The sequence below is a fragment of the Salmo salar genome, chromosome ssa01 (genome assembly GCF_905237065.1).
Source record: "Salmo salar chromosome ssa01, Ssal_v3.1, whole genome shotgun sequence".
In the NCBI taxonomy this organism is placed as follows: domain Eukaryota; kingdom Metazoa; phylum Chordata; class Actinopteri; order Salmoniformes; family Salmonidae; genus Salmo; species Salmo salar.
Window position 1 is genome coordinate 151,025,267 of NC_059442.1, and position 27,531 is coordinate 151,052,797.

The following is a 27,531-nucleotide window of genomic DNA, read 5'->3' on the forward strand; positions in this document are numbered from 1 at the left end:
AGTATAACAGAACTCATATGGCAGGCAAAAACCTGAGAAGATTCTGTACAGGAAGTGCCCTCTCTGACCATTCCTTGGGCTTCTTGACCCTTTTTATTGAAAACTTAGGATCTTTGCTGTAATGTGACACTTCCTACGGCTCCCATAGGCTCTCAGAACCCGGGAAAAAGCTGAATGATGTCATTGCAGCCCCTGGCTGAAAAACATTAGCGCCTTTGGTAAGTGGTCTATCAGAGGACAATGAGATTGAGGCGCGTGCACGAGGCGACCCCATGTTTTTATTTTCTCTCTCTTTGTAGTAAAACACGGTTTCCCGGTTGGAATATTATCGCTTTTTTACGAGAAAAATGGCATAAAAATTTGTTTTAAACAGCGGTTGACATGCTTCGAAGTACGGTAATGGAATATTTAGAATTTTTCTGTCACGAAACGCGTCGGGCGCGTCACCCTTCTTTACCCTTTCGGATAGTGTCTTGAACGCACGAACAAAACGCCGCTATTTGGATATAACTATGGATTATTTTGAACCAAACCAACATTTGTTATTGAAGTAGAAGTCCTGGGAGTGCATTCTGACGAAGAACAGCAAAGGTAATAACATTTTTATTATAGTAAATCTGACTTTGGTGAGGGCTAAACTTGGTGGGTGTCTAAATAGCTAGCCCTGTGATGCCGGGCTATCTACTCAGAATATTGCAAAATGTGCTTTCACCGAAAAGCTATTTTAAAATCGGACATAGCGAGTGCATAAAGGAGTTCTGTATCTATAATTCTTAAAATAATTGTTGTGTTTTTTGTGAACGTTTATCGTGAGTAATTTAGTAAATTCACCGGAAGTTTGCGGGGGGTATGCTAGTTCTGAACGTCACATGCTAATGTAAAAAGCTGGTTTTTGATATAAATATGAACTTGATTGAACAAAACATGCATGTATTGTATAACATAATGTCCTAGGATTGTCATCTGATGAAGATCATCAAAGGTTAGTGCTGCATTTAGCTGTGGTTTGGGTTTATGTGACATTATATGCTAGCTTGAAAAATGGGTGTCTGATTATTTCTGTCTGGGTACTCTGCTGACATAATCTAATGTTTTGATTTCATTGTAAAGCCTTTTTGAAATCGGACAGTGTGGTTAGATTAACGAGAGTCTTGTCTTTAAAATGGTGTAAAATAGTCATATGTTTGAGAAATTGAAGTAATAGCATTTCTAAGGTATTTGAATATCGCGCCACGGGATTACACTGGCTGTTGCGTAGGCCCAGAGAGGTTAAAGAGGTGGGGTTTCAGGTGTCTCTGGAAGGTGGTGATTGACTCCGCTGTCCTGGCGTCGTGAGGGAGCTTGTTCCACCATAGGTGTGCCAGAGCAGCGAACAGTTTTGACTGGGCTGAGCGGGAACTGTGCTTCCTCAGAGGTAGGGGGGCCAGCAGGCCAGAGGTGGATGAGCGCAATGCCCTCGTTTGGGTGTAGGGACTGATCAGAGCCTGAAGGTACGGAGGTGCCGTTCCCCTCACGGCTCGATAGGCAAGCACCATGGTCTTGTAGCGGATGCGAGCTTCAACTGGAAACCAGTGGAGAGAGCGGAGGAGCGGGGTGACGTGAGAGAACTTGGGAAGGTTGAACACCAGACGGGCTGCGGCGTTCTGGATGAGTTGTAGGGGTTTAATGGCACAGGCAGGGAGCCCAGCCAACAGCGAGTTGCAGTAATCCAGACGGGAGAAGACAAGTGCCTGGATTAGGACCTGCGCCGCTTCCTGTGTGAGACAGGGTTGTACTCTGCGAATGTTGTAGAGCATGAACCTACAGGATCGGGTCACCGCCTTGATGTTAGTGGAGAATGACAGGGTGTTGTCCAGGGTCACGCCAAGGTTCTTAGCACTCTGGGAGGAGGACACAATGGAGTTGTCAACCGTGATGGCGAGATCATGGAACGGGCAGTCCTTTCTCCGGGAGGAAAAGCAGCTCCGTCTTGCCGAGGTTCAGCTTGAGTTGGTGATCCGTCATCCACAATGATATGTCTGCCAGACATGCAGAGATGCGATTCGCCACCTGGTTATCAGACGGGGGAAAGGAGAAGATGAATTGTGTGTCGTCTGCATAGCAATGATAGGAGAGACCATGTGAGGATATGACAGAGCCAAGTGACTTGGTGTATAGCGAGAATAGGAGAGGGCCTAGAACAGAGCCCTGGGGGACACCAGTGGTGAGAGCACGTGGTGCGGAGACAGATTCTCGCCATGCCACCTGGTAGGAGCGACCTGTCAGGTAGGACGCAATCCAAGCGTGGGCCGCACCGGAGATGCCCAACTCGGAGAGGGTGGAGAGGAGGATCTGGTGGTTCACAGTATCAAAGGCAGCAAATAGGTCTAGGATGAGAGCAGAGGAGAGAGAGTTAGCTTTAGCAGTGCGGAGAGCCTCCGTGACACAGAGAAGAGCAGTCTCAGTTGAATGACCAGTCTTGAAGCCTGACTGATTTGGATCGAGAAGGTCATTCTGAGAGAGATAGCAAGAGAGCTGGCCAAGGACGGCACGCTCAAGAGTTTTGGAGAGAAAAGAAAGAAGGGAAACTGGTCTGTAGTTGTTGACATCGGAGGGATCGAGTGTAGGTTTTTTGAGAAGGGGTGCAACTCTCGCTCTCTTGAGGACGGAAGGGACGTATCCAGTGGTCAAGGATGAGTTGATGAACAAGGTGAGGTAAGGGAGAAGGTCTCTGGAAATGGTCTGGAGGAGAGAGGAGGGGATAGGGTCAAGCGGGCAGGTTGTTGGGCGGCCGGCCGTCACAAGTCACAAGATTTCATCTGGAGAGAGAGGGGAGAAAGAGGTCAAAGCATAGGGTAGGGCAATGTGAGCAGGACCAGTGGTAGAAAGTGGACCAGCGGTGTCGTTTGACTTAACAAACGAGGAGCGGATGTCGTCAACCTTCTTTTCAAAATGGTTGACAAAGTCATCCGCAGAGAGGGATGGGGGAGGGGGGGAGGATTCAGGAGGGAGGAGAAGGTGGCAAAGAGCTTCCTAGGGTTAGAGGCAGATGCTTGGAATTTAGAGTGGTAGAAAGTGGTTTTAGCAGCAGAAACAGAAGAGGAAAATGTAGAGAGGAGGGAGTGAAAGGATGCCAGGTCCGCAGGGAGGCGAGTTTTCCTCCATTTCCGCTCGGCTGCCCGGAGCCCTGTTCTGTGAGCTCGCAATGAGTCGTCGAGCCACGGAGCAGGATGGGAGGGCCGAGCCGGCCTGGAGGATAGAGGACATAGAGAGTCAAAGGATGCAGAAAGGGAGGAGAGGAGGGTTGAGGAGGCAGAATCAGGAGATAGGTTGGAGAAGGTTTGAGCAGAGAGAAGAGATGATAGGATGGAAGAGGAGAGAGTAGCGGGAGAGAGAGAGGCGAAGGTTGCGACGGCGCAATACCATCCGAGTAGGGGCAGAGTGAGAAGTCTTGGAGGAGAGCAAGAGGGAAAAGGATACAAGGTAGTGGTCGGAGACTTGGAGGGGAGTTGCAATGAGATTAGTGGAAGAACAGCATCTAGTAAAGATGAGGTCAAGCGTATTGCCTGCCTTGTGAGTAGGGGGGGAAGGTGAGAGGGTGAGGTCAAAAGAGGAGAGGAGTGGAAAGAAGGAGGCAGAGAGGAATGAGTCAAAGGTAGACGTGGGGAGGTTAAAGTCACCCAGAACTGTGAGAGGTGAGCCATCCTCAGGAAAGGAACTTATCAAGGCGTCAAGCTCATTGATGAACTCTCCAAGGGAACCTGGAGGGCGATAAATGAAAAGGATGTTAAGCTTGAAAGGGCTGGTAACTGTGACAGCATGGAATTCAAAGGAGGAGGGTCAGGGGAGAAAGAGAGAATGTCCACTTGGGAGAGATGAGGATTCCAGTGCCACCACCCCGCTGTCCAGATGCTCTCGGGGTATGCGAGAACACGTGGTCAGACGAGGAGAGAGCAGTAGGAGTAGCAGTGTTATCTGTGGTAATCCATGTTTCCGTCAGCGCCAAGAAGTCGAGGGACTGGAGGGTAGCATAGGCTGAGATGAACTCTGACTTGTTGGCCGCAGACCGGCAGTTCCAGAGGCTGCCGGAGACCTGGAACTCCACGTGGGTCGTGCGCGCTGGGACCACCAGGTTAGAGTGGCAGCGGCCACGCGGTGTGAAGCGTTTGTATGGCCTGTGCAGAGGGGAGAGAACAGGGATAGATAGACACATAGTTGACAGGCTACAAAAGAGGCCACGCTAATGCAAAGGAGATTGGAATGACAAGTGGACTACACGTCTCGAATGTTCAGAAAGTTAAGCTTACGTTGCAAAAATCTTATTGACTAAAATGACTAAAATGATACAGTACTGCTGGCTGGTGAAGTAGGCTAGCTAGCAGTGGCTGCGTTGTTGACTTTGTTTGAAAGTGTAGCTGGCTAGGTAACCTCGATAGTTTCAGTACTGCACCTTTATCATGATACAAAGGCAACTATGTAGCTAGCTATCATAACACTAATCAAGACGTTCCTTTGTAATGTATTTAGTTTCTACAATGCTGCTCGTCGATAAAAGTTGGCTAGGTTTGGAAAATGGCGTCGCGGTGGACGAAAATAGCTGGCTAGCTAACCTCGATAATTACTCTAAACTACACAATTATCAAACTATGAAGCTGGCTAGGTAACCTCGATAGTTTCAGTACTGCACCTTTATCATGATACAAAGGCAACTATGTAGCTAGCTAACATAACACTAATCAAGACGTTCCTTTGTAATGTATTTAGTTTCTACAATGCTGCTCGTCGATAAAAGTTGGCTAGGTTTGGAAAATGGCGTCGCGGGGGACGAAAATAGCTGGCTAGCTAACCTCGATAATTACTCTAAACTACACAATTATCAAACTATGACAAAGACAACTATGTAGCTAGCTAACACTACACTAATCAAATCGTTCCGTTGTAATGTATTAGTTTCTACAGTGCTGCTAGTCGGTAGAAGTTGGCTAGCTAGCAGTGGGTTTGATGTTGACTAGGTGTGTTGACTAAGTTTGGAGAACGGCGTCGCGGCGGACGAAAATAGCTGGCTAGCTAACCTCGATAATTACTCTAAAACTACACAATTATCTTAGATACAAAGACAGCGAAGACAACTATGTAGCTAGCTAACACTACACTAATCAAATCGTTCCGTTGTAATGTATTAGTTTCTACAGTGCTGCTAGTCGGTAGAAGTTGGCTAGCTAGCAGTGTTGACTAAGTTTGGAGAATGGCGTCGCGGCGGACGAAAATAGCTGGCAAGCTAACCTCGATAATTACTCTAAACTACACAATTATCTTTGATACAAAGACAGCTATGTAGCTAGCTAAAAATTGCTCAGATCAAACAAATAAAACCGTTGTAATGTAATGAAATATAATATTACCTGCGGAGCGAAGTGCAGCACGACTACTCGCTCCAAACCCGGAAGTCTGCACTATGTCTACATTATGACTATTAGTTGTTCAATGTTTCTTTAAAAATAAACAATTCTAAAAAGGAATAGTTTCACCATATTAAAATGAGAGTTCAGTTCACATAAGAGGATTGACTTGAAAATGAGTGACAGGTTTTTTTTTACCTTAAAATGAATCACTAATCACATTAAATAAATAATAATCTTTAGAAATGACTATCTAAGCAACACAATAGCTAGGGCTTTATAATGAAGGTGAAAATTTGGAGAAATGTTGGGGTTAAGTGGGCTAAAATCTTCCTGGAAGTAACAGATAGTGCAAGGAAATGTCGAAACGTCTTTATTCATATTAAAAATCTGATTTACTGAATTCTCCATGTGGTCCATATTAAAGGGCACTTCATTGAATATAACAGGCTTGTCACACCCTGATCTGTTTCACCTGTCTTTGTGATTGTCTCCACCCCCCTCCAGGTCTGGGTCTTACCTTCATACCTGGTAGTACGAACTGGCCATGACTGACTCAGCAGACCCGGGCCAGCTGCACAACGCAATCTCCTCCCAAAGAGCCTCCATTGGTAGGTACGAGGAATTGCTTCGTGGTCTTATGAAGGGGGTCCAAACGTTGGCTGAGCGCCATGATGGGCGTTGGACATTCTGCTGGAGCAATTTTGCGGGTTGTCTATGGGGCAGCCTGACACAGTGGTAACCCCACCGCCCCTCAGTAACTCGGCGGTTAGCAACGCCGCCCCACCGGCCACTCCACCTTCCCGGGAGCCCTGTTTACCTCCCCTGGAACACTTTAATGGAGAGCCGAGCACCTGTCTGTGATGATCGTTGTAGTGAGGAGACCAAGGTGCAGCGTGGTGAGTGCTCATGATTAATATTTTATTAACTCAGAACACTAAATCAAAACAACAAACAAAGGAAAAAATGAACGTCACGTTCTGCAGGCTTTACTGAGCTGTACAAAAACAAGATCCCACACTGAAGGAGGGAGAAAGGGCTGCCTAAGTATGATTCCCAATCAGAGACAACGATAGAAAGCTGCCTCTGATTAGGAACCATACTCGGCCAAAACAAAGAAATACATCACATAGAATGCCCACCCCACACCCTGACCTAACAAAATAGAGAAATAAAACGTCTCTTTCAGGTCAGGGTGTGACAGTACCACCCCCCACCCCCCCAAAGGTGCGGACTCCCGGCTGCAAACCTGAACCTATAGGGGAGGGTCCAGGTGGGCATCTACCCATGGTGGCGGCTCCGGTTCCGGGCGTAGCCCCCACTCCGCCCACTGATCCCTCCACTTTTGTGCCATCGGACCGGAGGAGGAACCGAACCGTAGATCATCGCCGGAGGTTCTGTACCGCAGGCCAGTGCAGGCACAGGTGGACTGAGACTGGAGGCTCAGAGGGGGTGACAGGCACAGGATAACTGGGCCGTGGAGGCGCACTGGAGGTCTCGAGCGTGGAGAGCTGGCACCGTCCTGGCTGGATGCTTACTTTTGCCCGGCAAATGCAGGGCGCTGGCACAGGCGCACGGCTCGCTGTGAATGCGGACTGGCGAAACAGTGCGCGGACCCGGTGCAGGATATCCTGGACTGAGGAGGCGAACTGAGGGGCCGCTGAGCTGGCACCACCCTTCCTGGCTGAAGGTAACTCTAGCCCTGCAAATGCGGGCGCTGGCACAGAGCACGCCGGGCTGAGCAGATGCGCACTGCGACACCGTGCGCATCACCGCATAACACGGTGCTTGCTCAGTCACTCGCTCCCCACGGTAAGCACGGGGAGTTGGCTCAGGTCACCACCCTGACTCTGCCAATCTCCCCAACATGTTTTGGGGGCTGCCTCTCGTGCTTGCTTCATGGTTGGTATAGTGCCTCGTAATATCGCCGCTCCTCTCTCGCTGCCTCAATCTCCTCCCTCGGACGGCGATACTCCCCAGCCTGACTCCAGGGTCCTTTCCCATCCAGAATCTTCTCCCATGTCCACTGGTCCATACCACGCTGCTTGGTCTTATTGTGGTGGAATCTTCTGTGATGATCGTCGTAGTGAGGAGACCAAGGTGCAGCGTGGTGAGTGCTCATGATTAATATTTTATTAACTCAGAACACTAAATCAAAACAACAAACAAAGGAAAAAATGAATGTCACGTTCTGCAGGCTTTACTGAGCTGTACAAAAACAAGATCCCACACTGAAGAAGGGAGAAAGGGCTGCCTAAGTATGATTCCCAATCAGAGACAACGATAGACAGCTGCCTCTGATAAGGAACCATACTCGGCCAAAACAAAGAAATACATCACATAGAATGCCCACCCCACACCCTGACCTAACAAAATAGAGAAATAAAACATCTCTCTCAGGTCAGGGCGTGACACTGTCGGCCGTTTTTAGCTCAGTGTGCCCTCATCTTTGAGCTTCAGCCCTCCTTCTTCCCCTCGGATCGCTCCAAGATAGCCTATCTCATCATGCTGATGTTTGGGAGGGCTCTCACTTTGGCTACCGCCGTATGGGAACAACAGCCGGCCATGTGATTGAGTCTGGAGGGGTTCATGGGAAAGGTGAGGAAGGTTTTTGATGCTCCGTTCTCCGGGAGAGATGCCCGCAGAGTGGCCGACTATGCGGTAGATTTCCGCACGTTGGCAGCAGAGAGTGCATGGAACCAGGAAGCACTGTTCGACATGTTCCTGCACGGCGTCTCGGAGGAGGTTAAGGACGAGTTTGCTGTTCAGGAGTTACCCACGGATCTTGACTCCCTCATCGCTTTGACCATCTGCATCGATGGGCGATTGCGGGAACGATGGATGGAGAGGAAATTCGATTTCACTCACACGTCCAGGGATTCCACCTCGCCTCTGAGTCATCCCCGAAGTCTCCGACGGTCCCGTTGCCGAGAGCACTCGAGTTTTCCCGACATTCCTCGACAGTCACCGAAGATGGCCGAGGCACTATTTCCCAAGCCTACGCAACTAAACAGAGCTGGGCTGTCACCAGTGGAACTGCAACACAGGATCAACACAAGGAGCTGTCTGTATTGTGGGAGTTATGGTCATTTTGTGTCCTCTTGCCTGGTAAAAGACCAGGCTCACCGGTAGGAGCCAGTACTCTGGTGGGCCATATGGGGAACTTTTCTGCTTCCCTTACTCACACCCCTTTTCATGCCATTCTGCTTTGGGGAAACCAGTCCAAATCTCTAGGGTCCTCATTGACTCTGGGGCCGATGAGTGCTTTTTGGACGCCACACTGGCTTCCGAGCTGAACATCCCCACTCAGCCCCTCTCCATTCCCATGGATGTTAGAGTGCTGGACGGGCGTTCTATATGTTGGGTCACCCATAACACCACTCCCATCAATCTACGTGTGTCAGGGAATCACAGCGAGACCATTCAATTCCTGCTCATTATGTCCCCCAGATTCCTGTGGTTTTGGGATTCTAATGGCTCCAGCGACACAATCCCCTCATCAACTGATCTACGGGTGCTATCATGGGCTTTAGTCCATTCTGCCACGCCCATTGTCTGAAGTTTGCGCAACCTGCCCCGGGACATCTTCCTGGAGGCTCGGAAGTTGCTCCGGACCTCTCCGCCATTCCTGCGGAGTACCACTTCCCCTCCGCCACACTGCCCCTATGACTGCGGGATTGACCTTCTTCCTAGCACCAGGGACACCAGGGACATCTGTACTCTTTGTCGGGACTAGAGTCCAAGGCTATGGAGACCTACATTGGGGACTCCTTAGCTACAGGATTTATCCATCCCGCTGGCGCAGGTTGCTTCTTCGTGGAGAAAAAGGACGAGACCCTGCGCCCGTGCATTGACTATTGAGGACTCAATGACATTACTGTGAAGAACCGTTATCCACTACCACTCATTTCCTTGGCCTTCGAGACGCTCCAGGGGGCCACTGTGTTCCAGATAACTGGATGTTTGTGCCTGACGCTGTCCACTCCGCAGTCCTGGAGTGGACCCATTCCTCCCATTCCTCCTTACATTTACATTTTTTTTACATTTACGTCATTTAGCAGACGCTCTTATCCAGAGCGACTTACAAATTGGTGCATTCACCTTATGATATCCAGTGGAACAACCACTTTACAATAGTACATCTATATATGTTTTTTTGGGGGGGGGGGTAGAAGGATTACTATATCCTAACCCAGGTATTCCTTAAAGAGGTGGGGTTTCAGGTGTCTACAGAAGGTGGTGATTGACCAACGAGAGCCTGTCACCCGGGCTCTCGTCGGACCCTGGCCTTCGTGCGACAACGCTTTTGGTGGCCTAGTATGGTTCCAGATGTTGCCACATTTGTCGCCGCCTGCACAGTCTATACACAGAACAAGACTCCTCGGCAAGCTCTGGCTGGTCTTCTCCAACCACTGCCTGTCCCTCACCGTCCCTGGTCTCATATATCCCTGGATTTCGTCATGGGTCTCCCCCCATCTGAGGGCAACACTGCCATCCTGACTGTGGTCAAACAGTTTTTCAAAGCCGCCCACTTCATTCCCCTCCCCAAACTACCCTCAGCCAAGAAGATGGCCTAGCTTATGGTGCAGCACGTCTTCTGGATCCACGGACTCCCAGTTGTCATAGTCTCCGACCGAGGTCCGCAGTTCTCGTCCCGGTTCTGGAAGGCGTTCTACACGCTCATTGGGTCGTCGGCCAGCGTGTTCTCTGGATTCCACCCCCAGTCCAACGGCCAGTCAGCGCGAACCAACCAGGACTTAGAGACGACTCTTCGCTGCCTAGTCTCCACCAAATCTACCACCTGGAGTCAGCAACCGGTATGGGTTGAGTACGCTCGCAACACCCTTCCTTGCTCTGCCACGGGTCTCTCCCTTTGAGTGTTCCTTGGGATATCAGCCTCCCCTCATCGCCGGCTTCCACCGCCGGCACCCCAGTCAACCAGGTATGCGCCCAGGTAGGACACCAGGTGGCGCCCCTAGAGGGGGGTGGTACTGTCACACCCTGATCTGTTTCACCTATCTTTGTGATTGTCTCCACCCCCCTCCAGGTGTCACCCATCTTCCGCATTATCCCCTGTGTATTTATACCTGTGTTCTCTGTTTGTCTGTTGCTTGTTCATCTCGTTTGTCAAGTCAACCAGCGTTTTTGTGTCTCAGCTCCTGCTTTTCCCAGTCTCTCTTTTTCTCACCCTCCTGGCTTTGACCCTTGCCTGTCCTAAGTCTGAGCCCGCCTGCCTGACCACTCTGCCTGCCCCTGACCCTGACCCTGCCTGCCGACCTGTACCTTTGCCCCACCTTTGGATTATTGACCTCTGCCTACCCTGACGCTGAGCCTGCTTGCCGTCTGGTACCGTTGCCCCACCTCTGGTTTACTGACCCCTGCCCGCCTTGACCTGTCTATTGCCTGCCCCTGTTGGATTATTAAACCATTGTGAATTCAACGTTGTCTGCATCTGGGTCTTACCTTCATACCTGATAAGGCTTTTAAAACCCAATATTGCTGCACAAATTTTACAGAAAATGTCAAAGGGATGCAAAAGGCACTCATTTCGTGGAATGACCCTACATTCAAACAACTCACGCAAGAACTCTCTCTCTTTATCTGAATTTATCTGAGTTCCAGTCTCTCTGTGAGATTCCATGTTCTATTATTGACCTTATCAACAACTGTAAAAAATGTTTTTGCCTTACTGCGTGTCTGCAACAGGCTCTAACTTGGCATTAAACGCAGATCTAGGATCAGCTAACCTTGATGAAAACCATTATAGGAGGAATTGCAAAACTGCTCTTAGATCAGTGTCTAGAGACTACTTTATTCTTCTCCATGTTGACTTCCTATTCATTTATCAGGTTAGTTTTTTGGGGGATGATTTAGAAATGAATTGGGTGCGTGCTTCTGTGGGATTGTTATATAATCTGCTGTCCAATGTGGTATGTTGTTATCTAATAACAGTCTAATTAAATTATGTCTCTCTCTCCTATGCCCTCAGACAAGTACAGACTGTGCCCAGAGTATTTTTTCACTGCCCTGGGTCACCACACACCCACACACAAACTCGCACACTCACAACCTGGGTCATAAGGTAACATGGGGGGCGGGTGGGGGGCATGTGTGCTACAGTGAGAGGCATATAGCCCAGAGCATGTTCTCCCCTGAGAACATATTCCAGGACTTCAAATATCTGTGTTAGGATATACAAACACTTACACAACACACACACACAAACATGTACTAGGTTGCATTTCTGACTGTGTCTCTCCAGCCAGTCCAAACCGGTTTGTGTTTATCTATGGCACAGAAGCTGCTCCTGTAGAGCATCAGCCAAAACTGTACTCAAGTGACCTTTCATCGTGTGTGTGTGTGTGTGTGTGTGTGTGTGTGTGTGTGTGTGTGTGTGTGTGTGTGTGTGTGTGTGTGTATATATATTTCCTGACACATACTGTATATCGGTGTGTCTGTTCTGAACACACCACATCTGAAACACAACAAGTTTCAAGTTTCATTAGTTTAGTTATATTTACGGGATACCCATGGTATACACAGTCCAACCAAATGCTTACTTTCAGTTTAGTTCTCGACAATGCAACAACAATAAGAAATAATAAAATATAAAAATGCGAACATAAAGTAAATGGCTCAGTAGAATTTATAGTCCAATATTTACACGTGTTTTGGGGAAGGGGAGATTGGGGTCAAGTGGTTAAATTGTGCAGTGTTTAGCAATCATAATAAGAGTGTGGTAGTAGCAGTTGGGATGTGTGTGTAGCATGAATGTATGTGTGTGTGTGTGTGTGTGTGTGTGTGCAGCATGAATGTGTGTGTGTGTGTGTGTGTGTGTGTGTGTGTGTGTGCGCAGCATGAATGTATGTGTGTGCGTGCGTGCGTGCGCGCGCGTGCGTGCGTGTGTGTGTGTGTGTGTAGCATGAATGTATGTGTGTGTGTGTAGCATGAATGTATGTGTGTGTGTGTGTGTGTGGCATGAATGTGTATGTGTGTGTGTGTGTGTGTATGTGTGAGACATGAGAACAGACCCCAGGGGGGAAACACCGCCTTTTTCCTGTTGCAGAGATATCTGACTTCCTGACGCACTACTTCTCAATATGACCACAACTACTATACCAGGGCTGCCCAACCCTCTTCCTGGAGATCTACTGTCCTGTAGGTTTTCAGTCCAACCCTAATTTAGCATATCTGATTCAGCTAGTTAAGGACTTGTTGACCAGCTAATAAGTAGAATCAGGTGTGTTAAATTACGGTTGGACTAAAAACTCAAAGGACGGTAGATCTCCAGGAAGAGGGTTGGGCAGCCCTGTACTACCCTGTAGAACAGGGCATCAAACTCATTCCACACAGGATTTAGTTTTTTTCCTTTCAATGAAGACTGTCAAGGGTGAAGCGAAAACCAGCAGACACTGGAGTGAGCTTGAAACGTGCTAATGCGAATGAAAAACACGAGTGCTCTCTCTCTCTCTCCGTGTCAGGGTGGTGACTAAGATGTGACGAAGTTCTAGCAAAGAATGGGACAGGCCTTGCTCAGATAGACACGCTAGGGCCTTTCCCTATGTGTGGGGGGTTGGGAACGGTTCACAAGCTCACGTTTCAAAGATCTTTGTCACTCTATCTGCAGTGCCCATTACAGTATTAGCATAGTATACTACATCATGACATCTGAATCTGTCCACACAACTGTGTCCACTGTCCAGACCACAGAGATGAACTGAGTTAGTAGTTCACTTGAGCCTTTTAGCCAATATCTGCTCTCTCTGTGTGTGTGCGTGTGTGTGTGTGTGTGTGTGTGTGTTTGGAGGGGGTGAGAGACAGAGAGAGAGCGTGTTGGAGGAGAGACAGAGAGAGAGCATGCTGGAGGAGAGAGAGAGCATGTTGGAGGAGAGACAGAGCGTGTTGGAGGATACAATGCTCTCTTGTCCTGTCTGGTTCTCCAGCATTGGAATGGAAAAAGAGCGAGAGAGGGAGAGAGGGAGGAGAGAAAGAGAGGAAAGAGGGAGAGGGGGGAAAATAGAATCCACAAGAGGCAGAAGGAACAGGCAGCTCTCTCCAAACCCTGCTGTAGTGTACAATGTGATAGCGGGCCCAGTAACTCCAAACCCTACTATTAACCAATAACCCTGCTATTGAAAGAGGGACCCATGACCCTGCTATTAATCCACTGAACTAATTCTTACACAGTTTACACAGTTTCTACAAAAAGGCATCTTTATTTCAAACAAAGGAAGATCATGATAGCATTCAGATCAGTAATGGCTATAATGGCATCACGTACACAAACAGAAAAACGACAAATACAAAAATATATTGCACTTTGTTTGGAAGTGAAGATCAAATTTGAACGACAATTGACCTGTAAACATTTCAAATGTATTTTTTTCTTATTTTATTTTACATCTGGCTGTTTCTTTGCCTCTTATGTAAATACAGAGCTTCTTTCTGTGTCATATGTCCACATACTACAATCAAACATGTGCTTAGTAGGGTACTGTATCTATGGAGGGTTTAGTGAGGAAAGACACCTGAAAGACAGAGAGTGTGAGTGAGTGCTTCACAGATACACCAGTGTCTGTCTGAACACACACTAGTCATTTCACCATGTACCACATTCCCCATTCAGGAAACCCGAGACACACTAACACCTCTCTAAAAACATCTCCTTTCATTTGTTTCTTACTTACTTTGATCTAAAAGAGTCTGATCGGTGTTGTTTCTAGTTAAGCAGTAATGGTGGTGAGAAGACAACGGACATTTTTCAGCATATATGACCGTTGAGGAAGAAAAGCTATGGAAGTTAAGTAGAAAAACAGTGAGAGAGGCATGTGCAAAATTCAATCTGAGGCTGGAGGAGATCCTGACCACTGTTTCCAACAGTCCAACAGTGGATTATCTATTTTCTTCTTCTCCTCTCCTTTCTAGTCTTAGATGTGCCACGTAATGGTCATATGTAACAGAAGCTGGGTCTAAGGACTATCTATTCTTTCTGACCAGCAGAGAACCGCGATGCTGGTCAGACTGAGGAGTCTCCTGGCCTCTCCACAGAGTGTCTATCAGAGCTGACATCCCTGCATCTGTTGATCTATGTACCCGAGGAAACTAAGGATGAGACGCAATGCTGGCTCCAGTAGGGGGTTATAGCGGCGGCCATGTTGGATCCATCTGTAGATGACTGGCTCCAGTAGGGGGCTATAGCGGCGGCCATGTTGGATCCATCTGTAGGTGACTGGCTCCAGTAGGGGGCTATAGCAGCGGCCATGTTGGATCCATCTGTAGGTGTAGATGCCTGTCTGCTCTGAGCAGGTCAGTGTTGTGCTCAGCGAGAGGGGCAGAGGTCGGGTCTCCTGACCACCTGACCTCCACAGCCCGGCTCTGGGTTAGGGTCAACCTGAGGAACACAGGGGGAAGAGTAGGCTAGTTAGACCTACAATAATGTGTGTGTGTGTGTGTGTGTGTGTGTGTGTGTGTGTGTGTGTGTGTGTGTGTGTGTGTGTGTGTGTGTGTGTGTGTAAGCGTGGATGAGTGGGGGGTGTGTGTACCTCAGAATAGAGTGGTGGGGGCTGGTATCTGAACTCTGTGATGTAAGCGCGCAGTGTTCCCTGGTCCTCTTCGTTGACCACTGACCCGTCACAGCGCTCCAGACAGCCCCACCTCTGCTCCTCTGTCACCACCAAGTCACTGTAGCTAGGGGGAGCTGTGAATACACACACAGCATAGGATTAACTTGGGAGAACACACATAAACACACAAACAATACACAGTACGAACACACACACACAGTACACAAACACACAGTACACGCACACACACACAGGTGTATGTCGTACCCTCAGGTCTCTCTGGCCAGCTGATGCTACTACAGTAGCTGCTGATGCTGCTTGTTCGATTGGGGAATGCGTGGAGGGGGATGGTCCCGATCACCAACGGCAACGATAGAGACAGGTTCAACCCCCCAGGGATGTCCACATACACCTGAGAGAGACAGAGAGGTAGATATTGTCTTATTGACAGCTCAAGTAATGATATACCATAAAGATAACCTTTACAGTACATGACTGTGAAGATCCTGCTAAACCAGTTCGATTTTGCGAGCCGATTTGACTGACAACACTTATTTACCATTCTACAATATTAATACATGTATTACCATATAAACTATACACTATATTATAATTTCTCACCACCAGTGTGTACTCCACTCTGATGAGTGGACAGTCCAGGATGGATGGGGACACCGGGGGTATGTGGAGGAGTTTTCCATCCCAGCTCTGGCTCTTCCCCTGGGGTAGGGTGTCCCCACGCAGGGCTGCCATCTGCTGCTGGAGCTGCCTGGCCTTGCCCTTGGCGAAGTAGGTCTGGGTCTGGCTCAGCGCTGCCTTGGGCACCACCACCCTGGACGAACAGTTCTCCACCTCTGCAAAGATCTGGATGGACTCACCTAGAAGAGGAGGAGAGGAAAGAGGAGAGGAGGAGGCTGTGAGATGGGGGTGGTATGTGAGGGGGGAATGGGACAGTGTGTGTGTGTGTGTGTGTGTTACTCACCTGGCGTGTATCCCTTCCTCTCTATCTTGGCGCTGAGTGAGATGGGTCCCGAGGCACAGAACCAACAACATAAGGTCTTGTCCTTAGTGCCAGCTTGAGGGGCCTAGACACAGACATTTCACATAAACTGTGAGCATGTGTGTGCGTGAGATGTGTGTGCATGCATGTGTGTTTGTGTGTGGATGTGTACTCCACAATCCTCACCAGCAGCCGCGGTGTGTTGATATCGATGTGTTCAAACACAGTGAACTCTTTCTTGACTCTGACAGGCAGCAGCCATGGTCTGTAGAGCTCTGCTCTCACCCAGTACCTCACACTGCCATGCTTCCCTTCAAACGACGTGGCCAGGGGCCTGAGAGAGGGGGAGAGGAGGAAAGAGGAGAAGAGGGGGAGTGGGGGGAGAGGAGAAGAGGAGGGGAAAAGAAAGGGGGAGAGGAAAAGAGAGGGGGAGAGTAGAAGAGGGGAGGAGAAGAGAGGAGGAGAGAGGTCTGTAGGATTATACTTTTTACATTTCTATCTTTAGATAAGATTCCATATTTGGGGTTCAGATTTTATGTTATAGCTGTGTGTGTCTGTGTGTGGTGTGTTACATACATCTGTGGTAGCAGGAAGCTAAAGGCGAATTCGTGTAATCCTGTGTTGAGAACAGTGAGGGCCTCCTCTGGACTGTCCTCATCTGAAATACAGGAAAACAAGATTCCAAATACCATACCTGACACACACTAATCTACACACACCCACCATTTCATTTCATTGTTTCACATTGTGCTTTCAAGTGCCTCCTTCCAAGTCAACACCAAGATAATAAACCCAGTAGTAAATGCTGGACGACACATAAGAGGACATTAAATGTTTTTTATAACACACCACACAAATTCACACATAATAAATGCTTTATAACACATAAAACCCAGTCATGGTATTTCATTTGAATATTACCCATTGTGTCAGGTCATAAACGCATCAAATACATTTCATCCATGAACACTTCAGATACTACAGAGCACAGCAGAGACCTGAAGACACACCCAGGCTGAGCAAACATACATCCCCTTTCACTTCCTTTATCTACATGTTATTGTATACGTTGATGTGTGAATCTCTGATCATCTATTTTCTGCCACCTCAGCAGTCTTGTATGTTCTCTTTTGCAGCTGAGAGCATTGTGTATGTGCGTGTGTGTGTTGTTAAATCACACCGGCAGCGCGAGGAGAGCAGGAGCAGACTGGTATGAACCAGAATGAGCAGCGGATTTTCAGCATGATACTCCAATGCATACATACTTAGCTTGCCATTGGAGGAAAGCTAACCTGGTCCCGCCCCTCCACCAAGCCCCTTTATGAATGGCCATGTGTTCTGTAATATGGGAGAATTGAGAGAGAGAGAGACATGAACAGAGAGATAGGGAGGGTAGGAGAGAGAGAAAGAAAAAGGGAGGGAGATAGAAAGATTTAGGTATTGAGTGATAGTCAGAGACAGAGGGAGGGAGTTTGACAGACAGACAGACAGACAGACAGACAGACAGACAGACAGATCTGTCTGTCTATTTGAGAGAAATAAAGAGGGACTCGAGAGTAGGTACATTCATGCATCTTTATTAAAAGCCAACAACATATTTTATTTGACAAATTCCTCAATCAATCAACACACAAATACAATCAAGGTTATTACAGTGCAACAAAACAAGGAAAACATCAAATACTTACAGATCATGAACTAATAAACACTATGGTTGAGCAACAGTGGAGATCAAATCAGTGTAGGCTCTGGTCCTGGAGAGCTACAGGGTGTACCGGCTTTTGTTCCAGCCCAGCACTAACACACCTGGGTCACCTACTCATGGTCCACTATTTAGAACACTGTTGGTTCAATCAGGTGAGTTAGTGCTGGAAATAAAAATCCTGCACCCCATGTAGCTTTCCTGAGGTAAACAGATTATCAGCACATACATGACATCATTTACCAGCCAGCTACATAATGAACCCTACCCTACTGATTAACACTGTTTTCATAAAGGCTATTCTGAACTAAAGGGCACCGGTAGGTTATCTGAACTAAAGGGCACCGGTAGGTTATCTGAACTAAAGGGCACCGGTAGGTTATCTGAACTAAAGGGCACCGGTAGGTTATCTGAACTAAAGGGCACCGGTAGGTTATCTGAACTAAAGGGCACCGGTAGGTTATCTGAACTAAAGGGCACCGGTAGGTTATCTGAACTAAAGGGCACCGGTAGGTTATCTGAACTAAAGGGCACCGGTAGGTTATCTGAACTAAAGGGCACCGGTAGGTTGCGTTGCCACCGGTAGGTTATGTTGCTGAAAAGGCAACCAGTCTTCTGCTGAAGGTCTTGGTGTTGTCAAATTGTGATGGATAAAATGTTCGATAAAATATGACTTCAGCTCTCACATTACCCTGGCAACAAGTGCCTGATTCGCCCATGCAAAGGTGCATTTACTATAATATAAGATATGAGACAGGACTTGTTTGTATTGCTGTGTTACGTCAAGAGTGTATTTTTATTGCGCTGTATACTAACTATGGGATTGTTTTTCTTTTAAATGGAAAAATTGAAAGTGTATCACTTGGTGTTGTTATGCTCTGTAAAAATGCTAAATAAATCCTAAATGTATCACTTTACATGTCCCACTAGACCAGCTATTATGAAAATTGTTATTGACTGAAACTGAACCTCAGTAGCCTAGTAAGGTAATGGGCACTACTACTGTAAACGCCCTCTTTCGTCAATGCAATAATACATTAACAGTTACTATTAATAAATGTAACACATCAGTTAGTTTATGAAAGATGTGTGGCATGTGTTAGGCTAGTTGTGCAGTACATAATGGAACTGTTACAGCAGCAAGTTGAAGACAAAGTTGCATGCTTTACAATTGTTATTTCCCCAGATGGAATGACGTCATCCTAGACACATATGGCAGTTTAGACCAATCAGAGACGAAAGGGGTGTGTCCCCCACGCACCCCCTTCCCTCAGCCAGTTTGTGATCAGGTTTGAACCGCTTCTAACAAAGGGAGTAAACTTCAGCTTGTCATCAGCTAACAATGTTACTGATTAAATTATAAAACAAAAGCAGTAATAAACCTAAAAAAATTATAACTTTAACCGCTTTCAGTTAGATTAGCCCTCGCTCGTGTAAAATTTTCACAACATTTTGAGGTTTCTTAACTCGCTAAATAAAACGCAGAGAAGGCTTTACAAACTTAAATTCGAATAAAACACAATTACTGTAGAATCTACAATAATTGTAATATGTGTCATAATAAGACATCAATTGAGCAAATATTTATGTCGGATCTGACCTATTAATTAGACAGCCTAAATTGGATGCGGAAAACCTATCCTTTGTCGCATCAGGACCACTATCCCACCTGACTAAGAACTGTAATTTGTTCCAATGAATGTGTGATGTGTGTGTTACGCAGTTTATGTCAAATTTAACCCATCATCAGTCACGTAACCTACAAATGGCGTAGGCTATAATTACTAGCAATGACAGAGCTCCATAACATAGCTGGAATCTGAAAATTCAGAACAACCGGAACTAGGCCTTTCCATATACCCTATTTCAAGTTTGCCAGCACATCTCTGTGAGAATGAGTGCGTAATTATGATGTGGTTGTCCCTTACCTCTCTCCTCTCCTATTAACGTGTCGCTATGGTTTAAGTATTCCACCTCCTCGGTGTAATTCTGAGTGTAGGCAGTGTTGGCTCCGGCGTTCCGGGACTCGGTCCACCGCACCTTGGCTACGCCTCTGGCGGTTATGTTCAACGTTTTGACGCGAACCTCGCCGGTGACTTCGATTATCACCCTCCCCGAGACCGAATCCCCGCCGGAGTAAACGGGGACGTTGTTGTCGTTCAGATAGTCGAAGTAGACCGCTAAAGTTTTCACCTTGCCCAGCACCATGGTGTTAGAAAAATAGCGTCTATGAAAACTGAGAAATCATAAGGAATCCTCCGCCCACGGCCCCTCGCTTTTTGCTCGGGATAGAGGATGCGCCCTGCGGGCTGGGTTAGTGGTCCTCTCGCTGACGGTTCTTATGGGTGTCAGAGGTTCAGGGTTACAGCAGCGGCTAAAAGCTGTCATCCTCCCAGTGCGTTCATTTCTATGGTCTCCTCCTCCGCTTTCTAGTATGAACAGCTGCGTCGTGTCTCAGCGCTCTTAAAGGAGCCTCCTATAATACATTTATTGGGCATGTGCGTACAATTACGCATTCGTTCATCCTTCCGCATGTTGCTGAGTTGAGTTCATATAGATAGGCTACAGATCTCGGATCAGCTTCCCAAATCCAAAAACCCAAATGCAAACCCGAAAAACATAACTGACCTTCGAGCAGTGTTGGGGATTGGCCTACAGTTTCCACAACTGTTGCATTTTTATTTTTTTAAATTTTATTTCACCTTTATTTAACCAGGTAGGCTAGTTGAGAACAAGTTCTCATTTGCAACTGCGACCTGGCCACGATAAAGCAAAGCAGTTCGACACATACAACAACACAGAGTTACACATGGAATAAACAAACATACAATCAATAATACAGTAGAAAAAGTCTATATACAGCATGTGCAAATGAGGTAAGATAAGGGAGGTGCAATAAATAGGCTATGGTGGCAAAGTAATTACAATATAGCAATTACACACTGGAATGGTAGGATGTGCAGAAGATGAACGTGCAAGTTGAGATACTGGGGTGCAAAGGAGCAAGATAAATAAATAAATACAGTATGGGGATGAGGTAGATTGGATGGGCTATTTACAGATGAGCTATGTACAGGTGCAGTGATCTGTGAGCTGCTCTGACAGCTGGTGCTTAAAGCTAGTGAGGGAGATATGAGTCTCCAGCTTCAGAGATTTTTGCAGTTCGTTCCAGTCATTGGCAGCAGAGGACTGGAAGGAGAGGCGGCCAAAGGAAGAATTGGCTTTGGGGGTGACCAGTGAGATATACCTGCTGGAGCGCGTGCTACGGGTGGGTGCTGCTATGGTGACCAGTGAGCTGAGATAAGGCGGGGCTTTACCTAGCAGAGACTTGTAGATGACCTGGAGCCAGTGGGTTTGACGACGAGTATTAAGCGAGGGCCAGCCAATGAGAGCGTACTGGTGGGTAGTATATGGGGCTTTGGTGACAAAACGGATGGCACTGTGATAGACTGCATCCAATTGGTTGAGTAGAGTGTTGGAGGCTATTTTGTAAATGACATTGCCGAAGTCGAGGATTGGTAGGATGGTCAGTTTTACGAGGGTATGTTTGGCAACATGAGTGAAGGATGCTTTGTTGCGAAATAGGAAGCTGATTCTAGATTTAATTTTGGATTGGAGATGTTTTATGTGAGTCTGGAAGGAGAGTTTACAGTCTAACCAGACACATAGGTATTTGTAGTTGTCCACATGTTCTAAGTCAGAACCGTCCAGAGTAGTGATGCTGGACGGGTGGGCAGGTGCGGGCAGTGATCGGTTGAAGAGCATGCATTTTGTTTTACTTGCATTTAAGAGCAGTTGGAGGCCACGGAATGAGATTTAAGGACTTGTCTCATTCTTAAAGAGTTGATACATTATGGACCTTCAACCCTTCCTTTGCTGTGTTCCTACCCTTATGGCCACTCTTCCACATTCACTTTTAACATTTGGTCCAAATATTGGTTTTGATGAAAGTCCTACCGGCCATATGAACCTTCTTACAGAAAATGACGACACTATAGTCCCTTACTGCCATCTACTTGTGAAAAGAAGAACACGCTGGTAAGTGCATTTCATGATGGTCAAATTATACTGAACAAAAATATAAACGCAACATGCAACCATTTAAAAGGTTTTACTGAGTTAAAGTCAATTGGGGCGACAGGTAGCCTAGTGGTTAGAGCGTTGGGCCAGTAACCAAAAGGTTGATAGATCGAATCCCTAAGCTGACAAGATACAAATCTGTCATTCTGCCCCTGAACAAGGACTTTAACCCACTGGTCCTAGGCTGTCATTGTAAATAAGAATTTGTTCTTAACTGACTTGCCTAGTTAATTTAGGCCATAATTTATGGCTTTCCCATGACTGGGTGGGGCGCAGCCATGGGAGGGTATAGGCCCACTCACTTGGGAGCCAGGCCCAGCCAATCAGAATGAGTTTTTCCACACAAAAGGCCTTTATTACAGACAGAAATATTCCTTTAATTCCTTTACAAATGTTTTAAAAGTACATAATGTTACAAATTTGCAAAAACATATATCATTGATAAATTAATTCAATTTGCTTTTGCAAATTCATTCACGTCCAACTCCCACATTACTGGTACAGTACTGATGGTTCATTAACGTCTATAAATAGATTAAAATCGTCTTTGCAGCTTCCAATATATTCCAAAACCAAACTTTGGAAAATTAGGAAAAACATTTATCCTTTCAAATTTCGAATAATATGCAAGCTCTCAGAGGGGGTAGTCCCCAATCGCCCGCTAATTAGTGAACCTCCACCCATAAATGGATTGAACTCTGACCTCAGCAACGATACCAACCCTAATTATGCCATTGAACAGCAGAAACAGCAGAAATTGCGAACAACGCTTTCCAAAATCTACCATCAGGCGAAGGCCTTGTAAAGGTTCTCTCCAGTCTAGCCCTGATGTCTTGCCATCTGAAATTGGCATCGGTCCAATACTGCAGTGCACAGCTGAAGCACAAGCAGGAAACGGTAGACATAAAGAGACAGGTGGAGAGAACCGGGAAACTGATGACAAATGCAGAAAAGGGAAAAATTCTGCTAGCTATGGAACTGCGTTTGAAAAGTGAACAATTTAATGTTATTGCAAAAACGTATGACGATGAACAAGCACAAGCTCTTCAACAAAATCATCTTCTACAGGAACAAAATCGTATTCTACAGGAACAACTCGATTTAGCCCAAACTAAATACGATGATGTCCAAGCCAAACTAGATAAATCTGACGAGTTATGTACAAACAGAAGCGCAAAACTTGATAACATGCATGCCGTTTTCTTGAACGTTACTAAAGTAACACTGTTCTACTACAAATGCTGCAGACCAAAGACGATCAGTTAATGAACACAATGACTAAGTTGGATGACAGGTCAGTAGAACTCATTGAAGTCGATGACCAAATGAATGATGAGAGAACTCAGGTGATGAAAAATGTAAATATTGATTTCTAAACAAGCGGAGGAAGTCTCATCACTGAATCTCTCACTCCGTAATCAAGACCTCTATCTGCAAACAATGACGGATAAGTTTGAGACCGAAGGAGCAAGTGCGACACTCACGTGTCCAAAATCAGTACTCTAAGTGCTCAAGTGGACTCTACAATACAGCAGAATACCACCTTTAGGTACAATCTGGTGGAATTCCAGAATGGTCATGCGCTACAGCGTGACTACCCAACCAAGCAACTAGAGTCCAGCACTCAAAGGAGTGAAGACGATAGGTTTCAGACTTTGCCTCCCGCAAGTGTCCCTCAGTTTTCTCCTCTTGGCCATTCGGCACTGAGTAATATGGCGCCTCTTCGCCAGCTTCTTCTCTTGGCCCTTCGGCCCCAATTTCCCCACAGGATGAAGCCAACCCTCTCCGCCCGCTTGGCGGAACGCCTTGACAAACTCGTCAAGAATTTCCCCACCTTTGACCACGTTCCAGGTCAGCCAAATGATACTGAGACGTTCCTAGCTGACATAGAGGATGCATTGGATGGCTACCCGGACCCTACGGGTTCTGACAGGGTTTACCTGTCAGGTAAACCCTTTACCTGCGATGGTCAAATAGACACGTGATGTTCATTTGTCTACAACAGCAACACGTGCTAAATGACTGCGCTAAACTTGCCACAGCTTTAAAATTTGAATTCAGTGGTTCTGTGGCTCGCAAACACAATAGCTCACTGGCTAACACTGTCAAACAAACTCGGAACGAACACCCACAAGCTTACTATCATAGGTTCTTTCAGCTTACTTTGGCCTACTCACTGAAACAGGAATGGAAGAGCTGTTACCATTCAAACAAATGTTTCTGTCAAACATGTATCCCACCTTCATTACCTACTTGGGCCCTGCAGCCCACGTTGGCTTGCCTATTTTACAACTCAGAGAGCTTGCAAGGCATCAAAAGCTCGCAATACAAAGAGCCCTGACCACTCGGTTTTGAAGTTTGACCAGGAGCACTCACTTCAGTTAGAGGGTGAATTATCAGGTATTGGAGCGTTGACAGATGACGCACAACAACGGTTTCTACCATGAAACCACGAATCCAATAACCTCCGCGGTCAAAATAACTGTAAAGTATGTCGCCATCGAAATGACTACCGCTACAATTGACATGTTCGCTACGTTCCTGCACCCAACACACAAAAAGTGTCAGATCAAAAGGGTAACAAAGGGTTAAAGGACAATCAAAACGTAGACCAATGTTCTCTAGAAGTTCCATTACGTGAAGCGAGAAAAATTTGAGAAAAGGGTAAAAGTCACAAGGACTAGACGGGGAATTGCCGGACACCAGGTCCGCGGGAATTAACACCCTTAGCAAGGACGTTAAAATTCTAATTTCTCCCACTCTCACTCAAGCCCCTATCCAGGGCCCGCTTGATCAAGAAATATGGCCATAGGCTTTGTCTATAGACTCCGGTACAAAGATTGCAAAGAAAAAGGTCAAAAGCTTCGTTAAAGCCAAGCCCACTCAAAATCTGAAAAGTCAATCTGCTTTCACCTTGAACAGAAATTGCACATCACGTCATTGCGAACGACCACTCCACTTTGTGGGGGATATGTCCACTAAACGTTTGATGATCTCAAAAGGGCTTTGAAGCCAACTAAACGTTGGTTAAAAGTGGAACGATGTGACACTACATTTCAAGGTTTCACTCAGACTACCTCATCCCCTCACATTGAGAGTCATGCTGAAACTACACTTCCAGGACGAATCGCTCGTTCACCCTGTGTATGTTACCAGCCTCGAATCTGAACCCCTGCTACTCGGAGCAGACTTGATGTATTGATTACTCCCACTGATGGATTGGAAAACCAACCATTTATGGTCACAGGTCACAGTGCCTTCTCCACTGACCACACTGTCTTCCCCTAACGCTAGCTGCAACGCAGTCATCCACGAGTGGTATCTGTCGAAAGCACCCCTTGGGAAAAAGACGTTTCAAAACCTCTTGGTGCAGAATCCAATCCAAGGAGATATTACGATATCTCGACACATTCCATCAGCAAACCTGATGGATCATTCTGTTCATGATTTCGAGACAGTTGTCTCTGCGAATGAACAACTTTCCTTTTCCTTGCAGTCATACAATACTGTAGTTGAGATGAACTTCTCTTGCCCTTCGGACACTTCCGCAAGCACTGCGGCCGTCTCAGCAAGAAAAACATTGATGTGCAGAGTGTTCTCTGCTTCCGATGATACATCTTCCGCTTTGTGAGGGACTGTCACCTCTTACAATGACACTAATGGCATCAGTCCAGCAACTGACCCGATGACTCCCACTGGTGAAACACAGTTCACAGGTACTGAAGAGGTTGCCACACGCGGACGCGGTGTTGACTGACAGGCCTTGACAGCCACTGAGCGTTTTGATGCACAAACACCAGGAGATTTGGTTAAAAGGTTACAGCCATTCTCATAACAACGCGGCCGCTGACAACTCGTACATAGGGTCCAACCTTTTCGTTTGTGCCTCAGATACCAACACCACCCGCTGGTGGGGGAGTCCTGAGACACAAAGGGGGGGAATAGTAGCCCAGACCCATGATGAGCCTCATCGAGGCCGGTGGGGGGGTCGAGACTACGCGCAACACCGTACGAGGCCGCCAGAGCATAAAACAAGTCTAGTTGTAAACTCCCCTACGAGAACAGTGAGGAGCAGACAACCCCCTAGATGGGAATAATCTTAGAACACATCTAAGATATTACTGAGGTGTACCACACTGGTCGTAAAAGAAGTCCAGTGGACTTCCACCTCAAACAAATGGCAAAAATAGTCAAGCCTTGCCATGTGTAGGTTCAACTACAATACAACTAGTAAAATGCTCTAATCATGTGTTTCGGTAGGATAATATTTCAGAATAAATCAGTAGGATAACTGGTTGCCTTGAGTACCAGTATGTAACGCCCTGGCCATAGAGAGGGGTTTTTGTTCTTTATTTTGGTTAGGCCAGGGTGTTACATTGGGTGGGCGTTCTATGTTCCTTTTTCTATGTTTTGGTATTTCTTTGTTTTGGGCCATGTGTGTGGCTCCCAATCAGGCACAGCTGAAGCTCGTTGCTGCTGATTGGCAGTCACACATAAGGAGCATGTTTTTCCTTTGGGTTTTGTGGGTAATTGTTTCTGTTTTGAGTATTTTCCTAACAGGACTGTTTGCTGTCGGTTTTGTTCATTTTGTAGTGTTCTCTTGTTTTTTTGTAATTAAAATTCTAATGATGAACACATCCTCTGCTGCACCTTGGTTCCCTCTTACAGACAGCCGTTACACAGTACCAATGCCAGCCACAGTCAGTTATTATAATGTTATTATGTATTGTGTATTCTGTTTAATTGTTTAATTAGTTAGTAAATAAATAATTGAGCCAATTGGTGTATGGATGATAAATAGTAAAGGCTGGGTTCGTGCAGATAGCCAAGAATTTTACGACGTTTGGAATGAGAACAGATGAGGTAATAATTCATTAATAGAAGACTAATTGATCAGATATTAAAATATCTGAAGAGTTATATTCGGAAAATTATAACTTTGTAATCTGAACATTGTCCGTGGTGCCCTGACTTCCTAGTTAATTCAATGTACATGATTAGTTTAATCACGTAATAATAATTACAGAGAATTTATTTGATAAAATAGCAGTCTTCACATTTAATGACAAGCCAAAGACACGACACCACACACCCACATGTATGCCCACACACACATACACACACATAGCCTATTGTAAGGGATGCATGGTTTTCTGTATAATCTGTAATAAAAACATTTGGCGTTCATTTCTGTGTGGATTGAATCATCAATGGTCTAATTAGTTTCACTGTAAAAGAAAACCCACCTCCCTCTGCCTCATCTACAGTACAATATAGTAAATAATGGGACCTGGAATTAAAACATACTGTGATAATATGTTGGCTACATTCAGATGTTTTGACCAGGTGTAAACCAGTGTAATGATACACTACATGAACAAAGGTATGTGCTCGTCAAACATCTCATTCCAAAATCATGGAGATTAATATGGAGTTGGTCCCCCCTTTGCTGCTATAACAGCCTCCACTCTTCTGGGAAGGCTATCCACTAGATGTTGAAACATTGCTGTGGCGACTTGCTTCCATTCAGCCACAAGAGCATTAGTGAGGTCGAGCACTGATATTGGGCGATTAGGCCTGGCTCACAGTCCTCGTTCCAATTCATCCCAAAGGTGTTCGATGGGGTTGAGGTCATGGCTCTGTGCAGGCCAGTCAAGTTCTTCCACACTGAACTCGACAAACCATTTCTTTATGGACCTCGCTTTGTGCACGGGGGCATTGTCATGCTGAAACAGGAAAGGGTCTTCCCTGAACTGTTGCCACAAAGTTGGAAGTACAGAATCATCTAGAATGTCATTGTATGCTGTA

The 27,531-nt window shown here is 46.4% G+C and overlaps 1 protein-coding gene across 2 annotated transcripts; it reads right to left on the reverse strand.

The window, feature by feature from the left end:
* Positions 1-13,574: 13,574 nt before the first annotated feature.
* Positions 13,575-20,093, reverse strand: LOC106568345 (arrestin domain-containing protein 3). 2 transcript variants are annotated; one of them, XM_014138614.2, is made up of 8 exons: positions 19,572-20,093; positions 16,518-16,599; positions 16,128-16,275; positions 15,924-16,026; positions 15,563-15,819; positions 15,209-15,353; positions 14,921-15,075; positions 13,575-14,769 (listed from the first exon to the last, which is right to left on the reverse strand). In XM_014138614.2, the coding sequence occupies exons 1-8, from the start codon at positions 19,849-19,851 to the stop codon at positions 14,698-14,700; spliced, it is 1,242 nt and encodes a 413-aa protein (XP_013994089.1). In that variant the 5' UTR covers positions 19,852-20,093; the 3' UTR covers positions 13,575-14,697. The 2 variants fall into 2 exon arrangements, with proteins under 2 accessions (XP_013994089.1, XP_045548155.1); XM_045692199.1 differs by lacking the exon at positions 19,572-20,093 and adding an exon at positions 17,207-17,279.
* Between the last annotated feature and the right edge of the window lie 7,438 nt (positions 20,094-27,531).